This window comes from Myotis lucifugus, unplaced genomic scaffold (assembly GCF_000147115.1).
Source record: "Myotis lucifugus unplaced genomic scaffold, Myoluc2.0 scaffold_9, whole genome shotgun sequence".
In the NCBI taxonomy this organism is placed as follows: Eukaryota; Metazoa; Chordata; class Mammalia; order Chiroptera; family Vespertilionidae; genus Myotis; species Myotis lucifugus.
In genome coordinates this window covers 4915019-4937912 of record NW_005871057.1, presented here as the reverse complement: position 1 = coordinate 4937912, position 22894 = coordinate 4915019, and the positions used below count along the sequence as shown (strand labels likewise).

General features: G+C 36.2%; 1 protein-coding gene across 3 annotated transcripts in view; it reads right to left on the bottom strand.

The window, feature by feature from the left end:
* ACSS3 (acyl-CoA synthetase short chain family member 3) overlaps positions 1–22894 on the bottom strand; it is a 151477-nt gene that overhangs the window by 61964 nt on the left and 66619 nt on the right. For all 3 annotated transcript variants that reach the window (XM_023749760.1, XM_006083970.3, XM_006083969.3), the window contains 3 exons: positions 20742–20882; positions 11197–11277; positions 11003–11098 (listed from right to left, as the gene is read on the bottom strand). In XM_023749760.1, coding sequence (XP_023605528.1) covers positions 11003–11098; positions 11197–11277; positions 20742–20882 — 318 coding nt within the window. The remainder of the gene's footprint in view (positions 1–11002; positions 11099–11196; positions 11278–20741; positions 20883–22894) is intronic.

Sequence of the window (22894 nt, the reverse complement as noted above, 5' to 3'; positions counted from 1 at the left end):
AGTATGCAATTAAAAAGAACATAAAGCATTTTTAATTGATGTTTCTGCAAAGTGGAAAATGAGCATGGCATTTAAACAAATAAATAATTCTGTAAAAAGCTGAAATGACCCACAAAAATCTATCTTGGCTCTGCCACACCCATTCTTCAGTCCATTCTCATCTGTGCTGCTTTTTCTGTGTTTCTAAATCAACGTGCCTGGAATGTTAATATATGTTATATACGAACCATTTCTTAAACTTGTTTGACCACATGTCCCATCTGAGCACCCCAAGGATCTGATGGTCTGGAAAACTCACTGGGGAAACACTGAACTAAGATAAAGGGGGGAAGAATTTGCTGGCAGTAAACTTAGAGATCTCCCCACAGAGAATAATAAACGAAAGATAATAATATAAGGCAGACCATAACTGATCAATAATACAGATTTACTATCCATTTCTAATTGGACCTTTGATAGGGCGTGATTTCGATTTTACTTTTATTTTTTTATAGTTGTTTTTATTATTCTTTAATGAAAATTACATTAATTAAAAAAAAACTCTTTAGGACTTCCTTATATTCCATTGCTTTTTTTCTTGCTCCTTTTTTAAAATATATTTTTGTTGATTTTAGAGAGGAAGGGAGAGGGAGAGAAAGATAAAAACATCAATGATGAGAGAGAATCATTGATCGGCTGCCTCCTGCATGCCCACTACTGAGGATTGAGCCCACAACCCAGGCATGTGCCCTGATCGGGAATCGAACCATGACCTCCTAATTCTTAGGTCGACGCTCAACCACTGAGTCATACAGGCTGGACTCTCTTAATACAAAAGAAAGTATTATTGCAACTAGAAATTTATTTTTTATTATCCCAGCTATCCCAAAAAACTTGATTGCGTTTTATTTCATTACCACCTCATATAGATCAACACATTGACACAGTATACAATCTGGCAACTCATGTACATAATTTGACTAACACATTTTGAAGCCTTAAGCACAGTGATCTAAAAATGAGCCAGCAACTTTATTCTTTCTAACCAAACAAGGTAAACATTTGACTTTTACTTCTTTGATCTGTCTTAGGCACTGCTCAGCTCCTTGTGCAGTAGATTGTGACTTTGAGAAACTTGATATTAACCCCATAAGAAATGATTTGTCAGCTGACCTTATGCAATTGACTTTCCATTTTCTTGCCTGCTAAATCAGAATAAATCACTGATCTAATATTTCCTCAATAAGCTAAAAGCACTGAGATAATATTTTAAAGTAGTTTGACCTCCAATGAAGAAAGATATTTTATATCCAATCGAAGTTCATGCGACAATAATATACTTACTAAAAGATGATATGAGCATCATAATGAAAATGCTAACCCATAATGACTACCTACATAGAGGGCACAATTTGATGTAGTTTACAATGCCTTTAATTAATTATGTCTAAAGATAACAATAATGATTAAAGTATTAAAAATATTAGTTAGAAACATTACCATACTTTTATAAATAATATAGAATTATAACGATTGTTGCAATTCTGACACTGTGCCAAATTTTCATTAATATTATATTTACCCAGTATAAAAATCAGATAACATACCATTACTATTAGGACACTGAAGGATGGATACATAAAAGTTTATAATGTTTTTAGTTGATCTCAATAGGTTCAGATATTTTGCATTTTATTGTCCATTCCCAGATTATTCAAGATCATTTGAACATCATAAGGAATATGATGTTTCCTTATTTTAGAATTGTTTTACTATTTATATATTTTAAACTTTTATTTTCTTATGAATTTCCATTTGATCTCAAATCTTAAGTAAAACATATTATGATATAGTAAAGAACTTACTGTTCCCCAAAACAGCTGTGGATTAATACAAACATTAGGTTCTGAATGATGTAAGCACTTCAGGTAATACTATGCAGCACTGAGCAATATCTTGCATCAGAACCATCATCCACATAAAAACAAGTCATACTAAATTAGGTAGTGCTAATATATTTATTCACTTAATAAATATTTATTGAGCACCTACTATGGGCTAGCTAGGCACTGTTCTAAATGCTGGGAATAATTTTATGAACAAACTAGGTAAGGCTCTGCTCTAATGGGACTTATATTCTGGTAATAATGGGTGTTTGTGTGACATAATATTATTAAAAATTACATAGCAGATGGTACAAACTATTTGTGTCTAATAAAGGGAAGGAATAAAGTAATAAATATAGGACCCATACGTTCTCAACAACTATCACCACTAGAGCTTTAGAAAAATGAAGCAAAGCCTGTAAGCCACTTTCATTATGAGCTCTAAATGAAAGTGACTCCGTAACTTACTGATTTTATTGAACAATCTTCTCTCCTGCCCTCCTGCACATACACAGGCTCCAGTACACATGCACACACATACACACACACACACACACACACGCACAGATAGGCAACATCATCCCTTTACAATGCTTTTTTTATATATATATATATATATTTTATTGATTTTTCACAGAGAGGAAGGGAGAGAGATAGAGAGAGTTAGAAACATCGATGAGAGAGAAACATCGATCAGCTGCCTCTTGCACATCCACCACCGGGGATGTGCCCGCAACCCAGGTACATGCCCTTGACCGGAATCGAACCCGGGACCTCTCAGTCCGCAGGCCGACGCTCTATCCACTGAGCCAAACCGGTTTCGGCTACAATGCTTTTTTAAAGTAACCAGTAACACACTAATTATGCTGAACTGCCGGAGAGGAAAAATGACGCTAATTTCAGAACTTGTATTCAGTAAGGGGCAGGAGCCCAAATACTATTCAAATTTAAAATGAGAAAATTCTAAGATTATAGGGATTTTTAACAAACAACATACACACCAAAAGCAGCAAAATGCCTAAAAGGTGAAAGTAATTTAAAAATTCTTCAAAACTCAAATCTATGTCCTTACCATTTGCTTTTATTTCCTTCCCCTAACCTAGAGTCCACGCTGTTGGTGGCTGCCCAGAAAACAAAGGCAAAAAGCAATCTCTCCAGTGGCGAAGCAGAGGTTATAAGCTTTCAGCTGTTATAAATCATGAAATTTTTACAACAGAGGTTCATAGACAATCAATTGCCCATATTTATAATGTGGTTAGTGGGATGTTACAAAGCATTGAAAACAAGCCAGTTACCAAATATCTTGAAATTAATGTGCACTTACAATTTTCTACTACTTATGATTCAATGTGTTAATATTTATGGACAACAAATGATAAGTCCTGAGTTAAAAATCCAGGTAATGTCTTGACTTCTCACATAATTCCCAATGAGGTTACATTTTCAACATAGGACAGTAGTAGAATATAGCAACTTAGCAAAACAAAGATAAAAAATACTAGAGCTACACCTTTGAGCAAAAAATTACTTACTTTATTAATAACCCCATGATTTCCATTAATCTAGAGCTTGCAGTCAAAGCTACTTGTGGTTTCTCAAATTTTGACATAAAACTTTTGTAGCAGGATTAAAAACACACCTGGTCTTTTTTTAGAACTCTTCTGAGAATGTTACCAAAGCATGGTCTAAGGCAGTGGTTCTCAACCTTCTGGCCCTTTAAATACAGTTCCTCATGTTGTGACCCAACCATAAAATTATTTTTGTTGCTATTTCATAACTGTAATGTTGCTACTGTTATGAATTGTAATGTAAATATCTGATATGCAGGATGGTCTTAGGCGACCCCTGTGAAAGGGTCGTTCGACCTCCAAAGGGGTCGCGACCCACAGGTTGAGAACCGCTGACCGCTGTTCTAAGGTGAGGACAGCACCATCCCTTTGTACAAACTTTCAGCTATAAGATTTGTATTGTATAATTAAAACTTTCAAGAGTAGAACTTAAATATTCTCACCAAAAATAAACAAACATAAATAAATGAGGCAATTGATGTTTTAATTAACTAGGTAGGAGCAATGCTGTCACAATTTACATGTGTTTAAAATCATCACAATATTCACCTTAAATATCCTACAATTTTTTGCCAATTATACCTTGAAAATGTTTTGAAAAATTTATCTATCCCTTTTGGTTTGGTTCTTCCCCTGCCTTCTCCCAGCTCTGAGTTGGCCATGTATGGCCAGTGAACAGGCCATTGCTTCCACCTAGGTCATAAGAGTCTATCTGTCTCACTAAAAAGATGCTTAACTCTGAAGTATTGATGCCAGGTAAACGAAGCAGAGCGCTGGAACTGGTAATTCTGCAGGACCAGTACTGTGCTAATTAGAGACTCTGACATATTACCATTCTCAGCAGTCAGAGGGCGCATTTATCACTAGGAGAGCTGGTGGCTCGTGACTTCTAGCTTTCATCTCTGAATTCCTTCGTGCTGATGTACAATCACTCTGCTGTTCTGCACTAGAGGGACCAATTAAGGTGTGTTTTGTTTTGTTTTTTATTTATGGTGAATAGTGAGACTTTGCTGTAAGCAGAGAAATTAAATGGCGTCTTGCTTTCTTACACTTCCAGATTTCTACCCAGAAAATAAAGGGTGGCTATTCCATATGTATGTACACTGCAATTCGACCTGAGGTTGTACAAAGCCTGGCTCCTCCATACCATTGAATCCTTTACATAAAAAAGCCCTGAAACATGCACATATGTCCCCATGTTAAAAAGGAAAACAAAATAAACACAATAAACCTTCCTATAAATTTGCTCTCATAAAGGTGGTTAATGACACCTAATCTCCAAAGCTCTCTTCAGCTGCTGCCTGGCCAGACCTCTCTCACTCAGATTGCTGAGGCCTTATCTTCTGAAAAACCTCGCCTCCACGGGTCTTCAGGACACCTTGCTTTTCTGATTCTCTTACGGCCTCTCCAATTTTTCATTCTCAATTTACATCGTGCCCCTTTCTAAATCTTCACCTCTCTGAGGATCTTCATCACCTTAGGGACTGAATGATTAACTTTTCTACATCTCTAATTCTGAACGTTTTTCTGAGCTTCAAACCTGGTTCCCAGCAGCATGCAAATGTCTGAGTAGCACCTTTAAACTCAACGTTACCAAACTCGAAAGTACCATTTCCCCAGCACAACAGTCGTGGCTCTGCTGCAGTATTTCAGCTGATAACTGCCATTATGTACGTTGTCCTAACTGAAGACATCACAGCTATGTTCAACGTCCTGTTTACTTCTTTCTTGTAATATCCACCCGAATCCCTGTCATCCTGCCTTCTTAATGTTCAGACCACTGGTTCTGGCCATGCAGTTTGCACTTAACAGCTTCCCAATTGTTCGTCTTTAAAATGTAGCAAGGGAGCACTGACCTTGGAGCCAGAAAACCTTGTTTCAAATCCTAGCTCCATCTGGTTATTTACTGTCTTTGATCCTCAGTTTCTGCTGTAAATAGGGGCTCAAGATATTTGCCCCATGGGTTTGTAGAGAGAGAATTAATTAAGACCTTGTATATAAGTGCTTAGAAGAGTTCCTATTACCCAACATTCAATCAATAGTAGCTACTATTATGATTTGTATTGTCTTTTCCATAGTTTTCTCTGTCTATTATAGTCCATAAGCTTTCCTTAAGGGACTGGTGGATATATTTTTGAGTCAGAGTGGCATCCCAACTCTGCCATTTACAAGCTATGTGACCTAAAGCAACTTATTTAATTTCTTTGATCCTCATTTAGTTCTAGCATCAGAAAACTGCATCCAAACAGGTACAAGAATTAAATAGAGTATTTATCACAAGCCATGGCTCATTATAGTTTCTGAACATTTTTTTCATATATTTTACATAAAGTAAAAAAATTTTAGTCTTGATTTGTTTGCTTTCTGTCCTCTATATTATCCTCTTTAAATATATTGTCTGGATTTTCAGTGCAAGGAGTGCACCCGATGTTTATTCTGTCTCCCTATCAGCCCCTAGCAAGATGTTGAGCTACACTAGGCACCAATAAATATTGTTGATGGAGCTATGACAATAGCTGAACTTGCTTGCGCCAACATAAAACACAGGTGCACATAGAGAAAAATAAACTAAACAATAAGTATCTTTGTACAACTTGGTCGAGTGAGAGAGAAATCTAAAAGATGCTGGCATCAGCTTTACAGTCTTTCCCAGTTGAGAAAATCACATTATATGGCCTGAATCCGAGGAAAAACCGAGTCATCGTTTTTTCTCATTCCATAGATACAGAAAAGGACATTGGTGATATACTACATCAAAAGACTATCGTTTTCCATTACATGATGGGGAAAACAAAGGACTATGATGTGTGCCTACTGAGTGCACTAGTTAGCAACACTGTGGCTACTAGTCTTATAATGAAGTAACATGTCCCTCTGCCTGAAAGGTTATATAGGCAAATAAAGGCAGAGCAAGACAAATAACACAGATATTCACATTTCCAGACAAGTGACTATGCTCCCACACCACAGTTCAGAATCTTAAATCCTCTACTTCCTCTAACTAATTTATTGCCCGAGTAGGCAGATGTAGTACACACCTTCAAAGTTAATTATTGAATTATTAACAGACAACCATCTGCCCTGGCTAATCTAGTGAGCATACTCTGAAGAGTCATCAAAGTAGTTTGCTACTTAAAGTTAACAATTTGTGAAATGCAAACAAATGTAAAATAAGAGCAAACTTCATTCCTTGAGAACTTTCAAAGAGAATGTTATCACACAAACATGACATTTGCCATATCAAGATCAAGTATGCCAACCAGTTTATGATGTAATGCCAAGCTAGATTTAAGGTGACAAATAACTAATATTCCACTCTAAGTAATAACTTAGCCCAAAAAGAGTACAATGATTTCTTTTTTAAAAATTTAAGATAAAATATATTTTTGTGTCATTTGATATATGAGCAGTTTTACATCATTTTCCCCAAGTTTTACTGAAGTATAATGAACAAATAAAAACTGGCTGTATTTGAGCTGTACTACTTGATGTTTAGATACATGTGTACACTGTGAAATAATCACTGCTATCAAGCTAACTAATATTGTCAGTATCTCACATAGTTACCATTCTTTTCTTTTTTTTATGGTGAGAATGCTTACAATCTACCCTCTTAGCAAATTTCAAGTATATACTACATTATCGTTAACTATACCACATTTCTGTACATTATATCTCCAGAATCTATTCACAGTAAATAACTAAAATTTTGTACCTTTTGGCCAACATCTTTCTACCCAACAACAGAAAAATACACATTCTTATCAAGAGCATATGAAACATTTTCAGAACAGCTTACATGTTAGGTCACAAAACAAGTCTTATATTTATGAAAATAGAAATAATTCCAAGTATCTTTTCTGTCCACAATGGAATGATACTATAAATCAGTAATAGTAAGAAAACAGAATAATGTATAAGTATATGAAAACTAAACAAAACACTCTTTAATGATTGGGTTAAAAAGGAAATCACAGGAAAAAAATTTAAAGTATCTCAAGACAGATAAAAATGAAAACACAACATATCAAAATTAGGGAATGCAACAAAAGCAATAATAAGAGGAAAGTTTATAGTGATAAATGCTGACATTTTAAAAAAAGATATTAAATAAACAAAATTTTACACCTCAAGAAATTAGAGAAAGAACAAGACCCCATTAAACCCCTATATTAACGATCAGTTTAAGAGAAACCAAGACAGCAAAAGGAGACAAACTGTCAAAAGTTAGAAAGAGTAGAGTTCAGTTTGGTTCCATAAGCATTTATTGAGTGCTTATATGCATGCTATGCATTGTGACAAGAGACTAGTTTTTGAGGTTTTCAGACTATACGGGGTATAAACAGATAGTTTCACTACAATGTGGTCATCTCAGCGACAGACATATGCTCAATGGACAACAGAACCATGGAACGAGGCACTGAGTATAGCCAAAGACTGTGAGAGGAACCTCTGGAGAGATAACATATAAGCAGAGTCTTCAAGGTTAGTAGGAATTAACAAGATATGAAAAAATCAGAGAGAAAGTCATGCCAGGCAAAAGAAACAGCATGAACAACAGAAAAGGGCATGGAGCACAAGAGTGGAGAGAGAATTACCTGCAAGGAACTGTCAGGGTTGATGCCACTGAGAGGAAAATAAAATCAGATCAAAGAGGCCCTTTGACTTAGGAAGTCACTGTTGGCTTCTGCTACAGCAGCTTCTATGAAGTGATGTGGACAGAACTTGGACTCCCATGGAATGAAGAATATGTGCAGACAGTGTGGGTAGAGTGTTTTTTCAAGGATCTTAGTGCAGAAGAAAATAAAGATAGGCAAGCTAGAAGTGGGAAATTGTCTAAAAGGCTTAGTTTTGTGATTACAGAGAATTGAGTATGTTTACAAGTCATAGGAAAAAAACCAGAGTGCCAAGAAAAGTTTTAAAAATGTAGCTTATTTCATTCACTCTTCTGCAAAAACAAGTATTTACACTGTTCTTGAGTACATCATCCTATATAATAAAAAGGTAATAATAAATAGACCAAACGCCAGAACAACCAAACAAACAATCAAAGCGTAATATGCTAATGATATGCTAAGGCTACTCAACCACTCGCTATGATGTGCACTGACCACCAGGGGGCAGATGCTCCGACCAGTAGGTTAGCTTGCTGCTGGGGTCCGGCCAATCGGGATTGAGTGAGATGGGCTGGACATGCCCTGGAGCCCTCCCACAGTTCCTCCCCAGCCCGATCGTGCACAGGTGGGGTCCCTCAGCCTGGCCTGCACCCTCTCTCAATCCAGGACCCCTCGGGGGATGTCAGAGAACCGGTTTCAGCCCGATCCCGCAGGCCACTCCCCTTGGGAAGGATGCAGGGCTCATGGCTGGTGAGAGGCAGCAGAAGCCTCACCCGATTGGGACTGATTGGGCATGAGCCCATGGTAGGCACAGTGGGGCTGGGATGAGCAGGAGCAGCAGGTAGGAGCTGCAGGCAGCATTGGACTGCAGGTTTTGGCCCAATCCCTGCAGGCCACCCAGAGGGACCCCACCCATGCACGAATTCGTGCACCAGGCTTCTAGTTCTAGATAAAGACAAACAACCAAGACTCTTTTAGAAGTGGTTTAATGGGTCAAAATCTGACTTAATAACCCAACTATTTAGAGATAGAAAACCAGCCAGGTAAAAACGAAGGAACACTAATATCTTCAAATTGTGACTGGAAGAATTCCACAAATATAGAGAATAGTCTCTAATTTTTTTCAGAATCCTTGCATTGCAGGATTTTAAGGTTGTAAAGACTCTTGACATGGTCTAATACTATTATCCACATCCCACATATAAAATTCCCTTCTCCACATTCCTCATCTGATATTGAGAGACTTTATATAAAAGAGAACCTTTTATTTAAGAAGTTGCCTATTCTACTACTGGACAATTAAATTTATCTCTAATTATTCCCAAAATATTGGCCTCTGTAACTCTGTATTACTACACTATTTCCTTTATATATAGCAAGTCTTTAAATATCAAAAGATACTGAACATATATACACACTAAATATATTATTTTTCAAACCAACCTTTCACAATTCCTTCATTTCTTTCTCATATGACGTTATTTTCATCCTAGTCCCCTTCTTCCAGATGCCTTTTTGTTTGTTTGTTTGTTTTGTTTTGTTTTGTTAATCCTCACCCAAGAATATTTTTTCCATTGATTTTTTTTTTTTTGAGAGAGAGAGAGAGTGGACGGGAGGGGGAATGGAGAGAGACAGAGATCCATGTGAGAGAGACACATTGATTGGTTGCCTCCCACACACACCCAACAGGTGATCAAACCTGCAACCAGGTATGTGCCCTTGACAAGGAATTGAACCCATGACCCTTCCATACTTGGGCTGATGCTCTAATCACTGAACCACACTGGCTAGGGCTCCAGATGCTTTCTAATAATTATTTTTTCTCCTCCCCATTAACCTGAACACAAATTTCCAATTGTGAAAGAATTAAATAAGATCATAACATTATATACTAGCATTGCATTTTTAAAAGCAATACTACCAACTGCTTTTGTTTGAATTATGGACAATTATAATGCACAGGGACTTAACCACATAAACTGCAACCAACTCAAGTTTCCCATACTTCATTTCTACAATTATTTTTAATATAAAAATAAGATAAAGATTTCCTTATTTCCTATCTTGTGCTTTTTGTACCAAAAGTCCAATTTCATTTTCAACACTGATTTAGTAAACTACCATTTTGCTATTCCTCTAAATTTTGGCCTCCTACAACTCTAATATGTGTTTTAAGTATTCATAAAAGGCATAGATAAAATCAAACATAATCAGCATATGAGCAAAATGTTCTAGTATACACGCAGAAATCTTATTCCTGGGTGACATTAATCCATGCAACAGAATCTTAAAGCAAACATTTATTTAGCTATAAATCTGGTCAGCCTATGATTTTCTTCCATGTTTGTGTATCCATCATCAGAAACCAGTGAAAACAACTACCTAAAATCAAGACATCATACATTTGGAAACCCGTTGATCCTATAAGAACAAAAAGGTGAATCTTTGTTGGTTGTTTTATGATAACTATTTTCTTTTTTTTCTTTTTTTTTTAAATATAATTTATTGATTTTTTACAGAGAGGAAGGGAGAGAGATAGAGAGTCAGAAACATCGATGAGAGAGAAACATCAATCAGCCGCCTCCTGCACATCTCCCACCGGGGATGTGCCCGCAACCCAGGTACATGCCCTTGACCGGAATCGAACCTGGGACCTTCAAGTCCACAGGCCGATGCTCTATCCACTGAGCCAAACCGGTTTCGGCTATTTTCTTTACTAAGATTCTAAAATCAGTATTAATATAATATTTTCTAGAAATGTATTAGGGATAGACATCAAGTTTTTAGTGTATGTTTTTCAGAATATAACTTTTTATGGCATTGTTCCACAAATAAAGATATAAAAATGTCCCCTGTCCCAATTCTAATTTTTCTACTCTTACGTAGAACTACATCCCAAAATGTTTCAGTAAAATAATATTATGCATATGTTGCATTAATTTAATTTTATTACCTCATATAAAACTGTTGTGTTCCCATGAAGAAGAGGTCCATAACAGATATAGGAATGTCCAACAACCCAGCCTAAGTCAGAAGCTGCCCACCACACCTAAAAAAAAACACACACACACACAAAAAAACCATAGTAAAATGCATGTATCTTAATCAGAGAAATGTCATGTGAAGTGAATTGACATCCATGATTACCTCTCCAGGTTGAAGTCCATAGATAGAAGACATTGTCCAGTTTAGCATTACAGCGTACCCCCCAGTGGGCCTAACCACACCCTAAATAAGAGAAAAAAATAAAACTAAAATTAATAATGTGTTAAAAAAGTCTCTGTCTTCCTAGGATCTACCTAACAAAAGTTTCTGTTTAAAGTATTTCATCTTCCATAAACTACAAATCACTTCGGCTTTTATATAATTGTATCTGAGTCATTACTTCTTTGGCTCCTCCATTAATAAGCACAGGATAAATTGTCCACATCAGTTCACTTGCAGAATCCATTCTCACACATCATTCTTGACCTTCTAAAGAAAAACATGATTTCACAGAATCACATGCAATAAAAATGTATTCTGGTGGTAACATAAGTTAACAACATTACATTTTCAGATATATTTCCAGAACAAAAATGGAAACTCGAAATTAAGTGCACAGAAAGACCAAAGGTAGCTGTGTGTCTAGAATAAAGACTATAGTAGGATGTCTAGCCCCTAATATTATTAAATTTTAGTATGCTTAGAAGAAAAAGAGACATATTCTAACCAGAGCCTCATTACAATGCTGCACTGGGGATCATGCTAGCCCAGTACCGAGCTGAGCAATTCTTTAGTGATGAATTCTGAAACTCTGAGGAATCAACCCTGGTGGGTTGGATCTAAGACTGACAGATTTGCCTTATATTACATTTGGGCAGCAGGAGGGATTGAACCAGTTTCTAGCAGCTATCCACAACACTGAACATACGCAACTTTTATACAGAGTCATACTTGAAAACTGAGCAAAGTCTCATGATAAATAAGAACTGATGGTAAATTTAATAATTAATTTTGTTTATTCCTTCACTATACAGATTAATCATCATTGGCTCAAAAAAAAAGACCTGATGTTAATATTTAGAGCAGGAAGTTGAATGCTTGCTAAGAAATATTCAATATTTCACTCAAATGCATTATGAAGCATTTTTAGTAGAGCAATAATAATTACTCTGTGCAGAAAATAATTATTTTACCCCAAGGGCACATGTGGTCCTAGTGTACCTAATTGCACCTCTCTGGCATTGTTCTGCGACTGTAACACACATACATAAATGAGTAGAATACAAAAGAAAATGACTTTCTGTCAGTTACTAAAATTTCTGCTCTCCTGGGGTACCACTAATAAAACATAGGTACCAAGCTGTGGAACACATTTTATCTACCAGCAGCAACACCTGGTCTCTTAGCAAATATCACTTTGTTGACATTTGACAGCTAATTTTTGGGTTGTATGCCATAGTTAGCATGCAGCTGGCTCTCTTGATCACCTTGGGAGAATTAGAAATCCTAAGCATCTCCCCATGTAAACTGGGCAGCTCTTTCCCCAATTTATTCTGAATTATCTTTCATGTATTTTGCTAATTCCTTTGTCCTACTGAGAAGGTCGTTTCTTATGGTTTACTAGCTTGATGAATTTGATGGTAATCAACTTGCAAACGCTCTTTTCTAAAAAACTGTATTCATTTTGTGGAGAAAATTGAACTTTTTCATAGAAAATATGTTATCCATACATGACAGTAGACAGTGATAATGTCAGTAATGATTTCACTCAAAATGTTTTAGAATTTTCTCTACACCTCCTGTCTCTGCATTCAGAGCTCATTTTTATCAATAACTATAAATATTATAATGGGTCAAATTTTAGATTATGTAATACAGAGGGTAAGGTAAATCAACTGGAAGTGATAAAAAGGAATTAAAGGCTTGGGGGTAACATAAATAAGTAGCAATTCATTTGGGAAATTGAGAAGATAACTTAAAGGATAGATTACAAAATTTCTATTTACCTCTCAAGTAATTACTTTTTAAAGTATATTTACCAATGCTGCTCTGTCTGTAAAATGGTAGATATTTAATTCATTTGACCTCAAAAAAAGTGAGGCTTAAAAATGAGATCATGCATGGTAAAGCATTTAAAATTGTAAAAGCAAAAATTTTAAATCATAAAAGCTAAAATTTAAAATCTTATTAACAAAATTATTTCCTTAGTTCTAGCAATTATTGATTTTTATTTCTCCCTGTGCTAATCCCACCCAAAAGGCAGAAATGTCAAAATAATTAGGTTACCTTCAAAGATTCTCATTAAAAAACAATTAAAATGGAGCTAAAGGAGAGAGAATCCATATTTTTTTATTGGTCTTTGATATCCACTTATTTTTATTTTGTTAAAGGATGAATGAAATAATTTCCATCAAGCATCACTTTGCCATTCATTAATTTAGACTTTAGATCTGAAATTTGGTATTGCCTCCAAAATATTCAGATAATAGTTTGCAATTTTCTGAGTATTTAATATGGTGCAGAAAAAAGAACTGCATCATTTTATATTCTCCATGTAGATCTTTCACAAGAAGTTTGAAAGTTAAAAAAAATTAAAAGATTATGTTAAAAAAGAGTTCATTATAATGTTGCTATTAATATGTGACTAAAAAGAAAGTATTTTTTATTTCTTGTTTATAATCCTACTTTCCAGGTAATGATAATTAAAATGCAAAAGATAAATCTTGTTGAGCCTTTGAAAACACAGAAATCATGTTTTTAAAAAATCATCATATCCTAAGTACACCAAATTGATCAAAAACTAAAAATTGTATCTGAACATATATTTGAAACCTGAGTATGAGGTAAAAATACTTATTTAATACCAATGCTTAACCCTGAAACATAAGCACACTGCATTTTACCCTTTTGAGTCTCTGTTATTACTTTTTTATGTACTTACACTCTATATTCCTTAAAAGTAAAGACAGTAGATGACCTAATATATTCTCAGAAAAGCTCTGTAACCTGCCAATGTACTGCTCTGTTTTCTGTGGAATTGGCCATTATACTTAGTCTTCTGCAGAACTTGAAAGACAGCCAGGTGGGAATAACACTCCATTCCACAAATAAAGACATAAAAATGAATTCTACCTCAGAAACAAGAAAGGAGACAATGAGAATGTGCTCTTTAAAAAAGAAAAGAAAAGAGAACAAAATCATAAAACCCACTTTCAATAGAAGGGCATTTTTAAAATTCAATCTGTACAAATAAAATGAAAGGCTAACCATTAATTACCCAGGAATGGGACCAGAGAATTGTCACAGATGGCTCCGTGCGATGCCCAGCTTAATGAGCTGTCTTTGAAGACAAGGACAGCCACAAAACATCATAAATAGGACCGTTAAAGTAACACAGAAACCAGGTAAATATCAAGTGTTATGCAGTTTTGGTTGTTGCAAGTTAAAATAGTTAGAACAATATGGGTTGTTGCAGAAGAGGAAGGAAGACCGAGGTGTTTGATAAGAATAAGAGCTTGAAATTCTTCATCCTAAACATGTTTTTAAATTGATCTATAAAAATAAGAGGAAAATCTCCAAATACTCAGGTAAGAGAATTCTGGAATATGTGACAAAACTTTGCTTCCTAAATTGAGCCCCTCTGTCACCCAACTCTGTGATAAAGGCTTATACAAGGAAAATGGACATGTTTACACACATGAGATATATATATTTATTCACACACACATATATGTAAACGTGTGTATCTATCTATACGTATTGTGTGTTTACATGTTTTACTTATGCATGTTTATATCCATTTCATATATATTAATTTCAGCTTCACAAGTTGAGAAAAAAAAATAAAGCAAGAAGAAAGAAGAAATATTTTGCCTGAAGAAAGAAAATCCATCACTAAGCAATGGTTGAAGTCAGCAAATTGAGAAGAAAAAAGGTACGGTTCTGATAACTTAAAAAAATCCAACACATCAACATTATTATTTTCTTATAATGGCTAGGCAGATGATATTCCCTCTTCCTAGAGTAAGTCCCCACCCCCACCCCTCTTCTGAACTTGGTTAGCTCCTAGTTCATCACACAAGCTCTGAAAGCCCTCGCGAAAGTGCTGCCACCTCTGCTGGACGTTGTCCAGGATCCCACAGTAACCGCGTCCCACCCTCTTCCAGGGCCCCATGGCCTGCACACCTCCTCCGAGCACTGACAGCCCAACCTAGCGCTGGGTCTCCACCAGGCTGGTGCTGTGAGGTGAAGCCTTTGTCTTTCAGCACGTGTCTGGCATAGAATAGTACTTCAATACATTTGTCCACACATTAAATGACTGAACGTTAATTGAATGAGCACATGTATGAAAAATCTTCTTAAAAATACTCTTCTTGGTTCAGGGGAAACCTTTGGAACTTGTAGAACTTAGTGAAGCATATCAGTAGAAATGGAATGGTTCCATTTAAGATATTTCATCAAACATAAAATCTCTTGCTACAAGCTCTGATGCTGCCTCTATGAGCAGTAGACATTTTTGTTGATCTGAACAACTGTGAGGTAATGGGCAACGAACGGTGTAACAAGTCCAGCATTTTAACTACAAGAACTGTAACACAGATAAGAAACTCCACTGCTTTTATATTTGACCTTTTAATTTTTTTTGGGGGGGAGGGGTAGGGAATATGAATAAGTCCCCTAAGGTGCAGGAATAAAGTGACATAAGCTGTGTAAATGCACATCAGGACGAAAGCCCTCATCTACACCTTCCTGGCATGCCTTCCTTTTAAGCTTCTCCTTTTGGTTTCTTTTCCCCTGTTCTCCTTTGGCACTGAACTTATTTTTTACTTTTTTTTTTTTTGCGGGGGGAGGTAGTGTATAGAATAGGTTTCACTATCCCTCTGTGATATCAAGCAAAAAGAAGATAAATATGACTGTCACTAAATCTCTCACTTCCCAAAAGGCACCCCATCCAGATGAGGCATTCTTCTATCATGAAGCTCTTTGAAGTAAGTATCTTGAATGCTGGCAAACCTAACCAAACAGGATAGAGGCCCACAAGACTGAAATGTATGCAAAGCAGCTCGGCTGTGGCTGCCGGAATATTCACAGCAGCTAACAGATTAACCTGTCATAGAGCAACCTGACAAATCCAGGGCTGGCAGATGCAGAGATGCAAATATGCCCTAAATATAACTGCAAATTCTAACCAAAGAACAGACTGTCTTATGTGTATCTTTATGTGCCTAGGAGAAATGAGCATTTTTAAGCAGAATATTTTTATGGGCTAACATTATTTTTCCTTGTGAAGATTAAAGATTGAGAAATCAAACTATATGATGACATAAAACTTATATCTAAATGCTGCATAAATGAATGTGGGCTCATCTTTCCTGTACTTCTATTGAGAACCCAAATATTAAATTTTCAGGTCCCATTAATCCTGATTATACATACCAAAAATGAAGTGAGAATCTTAAGAAGAAAAAGGATGCTGGGAGCTAACTGCAGGAGTAAGAGATCATTTAAGAAATGATTTTTTTTTTGCCCTAATCGGTTTGGCTCAGTGGACAGAGCATCAGCCTGCAGACTCAAGGGTCCTGGGTTCAATTCCAGTCAAGGGCATGTACCTTGGTTGCGGGCACATCCCCAGTAGGGAGTATGCAGGAGGCAGCTGATCGATGTTTCTCTCTCATCGATGTTTCTGACTCTCTATCTCTCTCCCTTCCTCTCTGTAAAAAATCAATAAAATATAAAAAAAACTTTATAAAAAAAAGAAATGATTATTTTTATTGGTTAAGGTATTACATATGTGTCCTTATCCCCCCATTGACCCCCACATCCCCACTCATGCCCTCACCCCCCTGTTGTCTGTGTCCATTGGTTAGGTCTATATGCATGCATACAAGTCCTTTGGTTGATCTCTCCCCCTTAACCCCAACCTCCCCTACCTTTCCTCTGAGGTTTGACAGTCTGATCAATGCTTCTCTGTCTCTAGATCTGTTTTTGTTCATCAGTTTATGTTGTTCATTATATTCCATAAATGAGCGAGATCATGTGATATTTATCTTTAAGAAATGATTTTTTGGCAACGTATAATCTCAAGGCATTTCAAATTCTAAAGTTCACTAAAGAGATGAGATCAGTATTTCTGAGTGATCTTGAGAGATGATTATTTTCTCTTGCCATCCTACACATCCGACTTTCCAAAATCTACCTACTCCCATGATGTAAACACCAGACTTCATACTGGTGACCCACAAGGGTCTATCTACAAACTCAGATGTATTTCTTAGACTCAGATCTTCACCTCCAACTATTGACTAGGCATCTTCATGTTAAAAATGACACATCACATTCAATATGTTACAAAAAAAAACTCTCTCCAGCCCTAATCCATCCTCCTGTGTTTCTAGCTCAGGAAATGTTCGAAAGTTATCCCATGTTCTCAGGTTCAAAGTCTTGGACTCCTCCTCTGCACCAGTCCTATCCTTGAACCAAATTTGATCCCTCCCTATTAAGTGAGCTGTCCTAAGTAAAGTCCTAAAGTTTAGGACCTAAACTAATAAAACAACCTGGAATTTCCTTGCCTCTGTTGTTTATATGTGCTTGTATTTCCAATAAAATGTTGCAAGGATTACCTTCCTTCATGTTTTTTCTCCTGCTTAAAAAATATTAGTGCCCTCCATCCCTTACATACAGAATATGAGCCTAAACTTCTTACTTAGGGTGCCTGGCTCTCACCTATATATCTAGCCATTTCTTCTTCCCTTGCACCGCTGGCACTATCCATCTGAAAGCTCCCTTACACACTCCTGCCTTTGCTTATGCTGGCCCACTCTGTCTGGGATGCCCTCCTCGCTGTGATGTCACTCTCTGAAGTTCTATTCATCCTTCCAGTGTCACCTCATCAAGAGCTTTCTCTGATAGAAATGTACTCCCACTTTTCCCATCACTCTGCCCCCTTACCTCACTTTATGTTTCTTAATAACACTTATATTGCAGAGCTCTTTGTTTAGTGCCTGTGTCCCAGTTAGAGAATATAAACTTCTAAAAAGAGAGTCAAACACCTATGTGTGTGTTCAATAATATTTGATGAATAAATTGAATGTGATCTTTCAGGTACCATTGAATTTCATCTTTTACTGGAAAGAAACAGCTTTGTCCTCTCAGAGCAAGAGCACCATTCAGCCCTGGCTGAGTAGCTCAGTTGGTTAGAGTATTGTCCCAATATGCCCAGGTGGTGAGTTTGATCCTTGATCAGGGCACATACAAGAATTAACGAATCCTATATAATAAAAGGCTAATATGCAAATTGACTGAACGGTGGAACAACCGGTTGCTATTACACACACTGACCACCAAGGGGCAGACGCTCAATGCAGGAGCTGCCCCCTGGTGGTCAGTGGACTCCCACAGGGGGAGCGCTGCTCAGCCAGAAGCCGGGCTCACGGCTGGTGAGTGCAGCAACAGTGGTGGGAGCCTCTTCTGCCTCCATGGCAACACTAAGGATGTGTGACTGACAACTTAGGCCTGCTCCCCAAGGCTAAGCCATTAGTTGGACATCCCCTGAGGGTTCCCAGACTGCAAAAGGGTGCAGGCTGGGCTGAGGGACGCCCCCATCCAGTACAAGAATTTCGTGCACTGGGCCTTTAGTGAATTTATAAATAAGTGGAATAACAAATTGATGTTTCTCTCTCGCTCATTCTCTCTTTCTCTAAAAAAAAAATGTATTTCTTTAAAAAAAATACAGTCTATCTTTCATTATCCATATATATATATATTTTTTTTTTTCCAACCCCACTAGACTGAAGGGACTGTGGTTTACTCATATTTTTATCTTGTTTAGTCCAGAATGGAAACTCAATGAATGTATATTGAATTGAGTTAAATTCAATGTCACTGAAGATCACCAAACAATTAAAGCCTTTGCCAATCACTGAAACAGATTATCTTCAGTATCTTCAGTAAGGGTAAATGAGAATAATTAGAACTTCAAATGATCTTCAGTTTGAGCATCTAGAAATCTAGAAGAGAAATTCTTGACCCAGAGAAACCCTGTAATAACTAGGATATGTCCTTATTTGGAACCACCACTTGTTAGATTTAATGCTCTCTATATTGTTTTCTTTTCTTTCTACTACACTGGCTGAGTCTGTTTTGAGTTTCTAAGTTCTTCTTCTGATCCTCCCACAAAGGATCAGAAGAGGCCACAGTGAGTTTCAGAGTAATTTAAAATATTGAGGTGATACAAATGCTCTTATAAGATTACTTCAGGCTTTTATTTTATTTTTTTAAAATATGTTCCTATTGTTTCAGAGAGGAAGGTAGAAGGAGAGAGTTAGATATCAATGATAAGAGAGCATCATCCATTGGCTGCCTCCTGCACACACCCTCCTATGGCTTTTAAGGAGCTAAAATGACTTTCTGTTTCTTTTTGTTTGGTTTTTGGTTATGTTTTCAGGGTCAGGGGTTCCTTTTACTTTGAAAATTTTATATTAGATTAAAACTTGCCTTTGTTTTACAGCCAAGCATTCAGCTGGACTCTATGTGACTGGCACATAATGTAAAATTGCAAAAAGTGGAGGGTAAGGATTTGGTCCAGCAGATCACTTGAACAAGCCTTAAAAGTCTTCAGTCTAACAAATATTTACTTTTCTAATGACCAAAGTTGTTTTCCAAAAGAATGCTAAGGCTTTGATTCTACAATGACACGAATAACTTTATGTGTATGCCTTTATTTATTTATTTATTTATGCACTCAACAGACATTTGTAAGCAGCAACTACACACAGAGCAGACAATGATAGACTAAAATGTCATAAAACATGGTCTCTCTCCTCAGCAAGATTATATTCCCCTACCAACGTTTTCTTATTCACAGCAAGTGAGTTTATATGGAACATATTAATTTTCCTTTTTTAAGATTAGCCATTTATGTTTTTATAACTGTGATGCTATAGGGAACTCATATTAACCAAAAGGCCACTGTCCTTTCGGATGTGAGTGACTGTGAACGTTCCTTACCCCACTAAAATGCTATGACTCAATGAACGTTGAACCCTCTAATAAAGATGAATTGGAAGATGATATTGCAAGCTGTTATGAAATTATATAAAGAAGCAGTATTATTTGGCAATACCAGGCAGAAGTGGAATTTGTTATCTGACATCTTCATAAATATTGATGCTTTTAACTTTGTTCTGTGAAGACACCTTTCATGGTAAGCAGATTTAAAAATCCTGAGTGTCTTCAGTACTAAAAATCAAAGGGTTCAATACTCAGGATAAATTGCTTGTTGTTCAAACTCTCTAGGCCAATTCTTGAACTTGTATTTATAACAAAGAATTACACTCCCCTAGATCAAAAATCAATCCCATACTGTATAAAAGTTATACCTAAATTTAAAAAATAGTTCACTTAAACTATATTTTTTATAAAATTCTATTAAACCAACTGATATTCAGTCAAACCTCTATTAATGTTAATAGCTTAAGCAATTGTATATTGCTGATATAAGTGAAGAGTTTGGAAAAAATTGAGGCAAAGTCCTTGACCTTAAATATAATTTATATTTTTCTGTTTTTAAACACAACATTTCTTTAAACTATAAAGTACCTAAGTCTAAACCTCAAGGTATAGTCTGCAAGCATTGTCAGCTAGTAATCAAATATTTCCTGTGCAACGAAAGTCTGCCACTGTATACTTATCCCTAAGAGAGTGAATACCTTCGGCAAACCTGTTGTTCCAGATGTGTAAAGAATATATAGTGGATGTTCCGAAAGAACAGGTACACAATCGTGTGACTGTGCTTTTGCCATCTCTTCATCCCAATCAAGGTCACGACCTGGAGCCAAAGGAACTGTCTCCTAGGGAGCAAAAATTTGGGAACAGGCATTGAACAAAGATTAAAATCAGAGAACAATGTTAGTCTGAGCATCTGACTTACAATCTGGGCTGTCTACATAGCTCTAAATATCAGATTTATAAATATCTCTGATAAATGTTCATAAAAAGTCCAACAGTTGCTGTTGGCTTCAAATCTGGGGCTAACCTTAAGAAACTCAATGTGATGCAGTCATGTTTTCATCAACAAAGCTTAACATGCTTTCATAAAAATGTTTTCACTATTAACTTTATAAACTAATTTCTTTTTTTGTAACCAATTTCTTTTCCTTTGGAACTATCATCTTTACAATCAAATGTCAACTAATCCATTAAGATTTCTCTTTATACAATGGTCATTTAGGAGTAATATTGTGACTGTCTTTCAAAATGAGAGAATATTAAATCCTTTTTAAGGGTAGGGGAAAAATCTACTTTTGTTTTTTCAAGAAGAAAAATCAGTCTTGAAAATTAATGAGGGTATGTGATATATCTAAAATGCTCTTCAAGTTTCCCTCCATCTATGTCATTGATTCACATGGTAGAAATGTTTGAGTTTTTCTTTTTGTTCTTACAACCAAGCTCTGTGTTATAAACTTTATGATATCAGAGTCATGAGTTAGACACATATACCTTAAAAGAAGGTAGGCAGACCTCTTTACAACTTCTGCTAGTGAAATAGGCCAGATAGGTGAAGACTAAGGAAGTGGCTTATGGAAAAATTACCTTCATGGAGAGTTACATCTATTTAAGTAGAGTTAAGATCCAGCACATGTCAAGTTATTTTCTGAAATGATAACTAAACTCAAGATCAGGAAGCTTACAGTTGGTAAACTTGTTAGTATAGACACAAGGCAAGGCTACACATTCCTTGGTGAAAGTTAGTAAGATCTGCCTAGACTATAGGTAATCATCATTCATCAAGGTGAAGCTAAACCCAGAGACTATGAGAGATTTAGAAGAGCCAGGCCATTTCTGTTTTGGGGGGCTCCTTACTGTTTTGATCAGGGTTGTTAAATTGGTCATATCTTTAAATGCAAACATTTACGAATTAACACTTCAATATAAGATCACAACTGCAATGCCTATATGAATAAACACACTGATAAATAACAATTTAAATTGACTTTCATGAAGGTGAAGTTTTAGGCACCTCCAGCCTCACTTTGAAAAACCCTAGTATGTCACTTAGATAAGTTCAAATAGTTAACAGTGACCAAATTGTATATTTTTTCATTTGTTTTTATGCATCAGACAAACATACAAATTTCAAATTATCAAGCCTTTGACATCATATTACAGAACTTTAAAAAATCACAGTGCACAATTAAAAATACCAACCGAGTCATCACAAAAATAATTATAAATCAAGTGAAATGAGGACTTGAATGAGTGGTTATTTTTCAGGCTAAGAACCACAGGCATGTGTGTAAAACAGATATGATAAAAGGAAGAGAGGAAAAAATTCAACACTAGCTTTTACATATATACATTTACCTCTATACACAAGGCCTTCTTAGTTGTTAACATTCTTAAAAGGCAATAATTGGGACAACAGTAGAGCTGACTGCTAGTATATTCTTTTGATTCACTTGCCTGAGGCTTAGGAGGGTCAGCCAGGTTTTTATCTCCCCTGGCAAAAAAGCAAATCTGGTTAATGAAAGACTCCACTAAGCTTCAATTTGTGTCTCCCTAAAGTCAAAGTAAAGCCAGTCCATTGGGCTTAATTACTGCCTGCACAGCAGTTCTAATATGAAGAACAAGAGACATCCAAAGCCTTCATCTAAAGATATGTCAAAATAAAAGGAGGGGTCTTTAAAAAAAGGGAGAGGAAGAAAAGGGAGACAGTTATGTATGGGAGGGGGAGAGGAAGAATGTATCTCTACTCATTAAGAGGAAAGAGATTTGCACTAGAAAAATCTGGTGTGTTGTAAAGTAAAAGAAATATGTTGGTTAAAAGTTATTAACTGGAATTCAAATCTTGACTCTACCACCT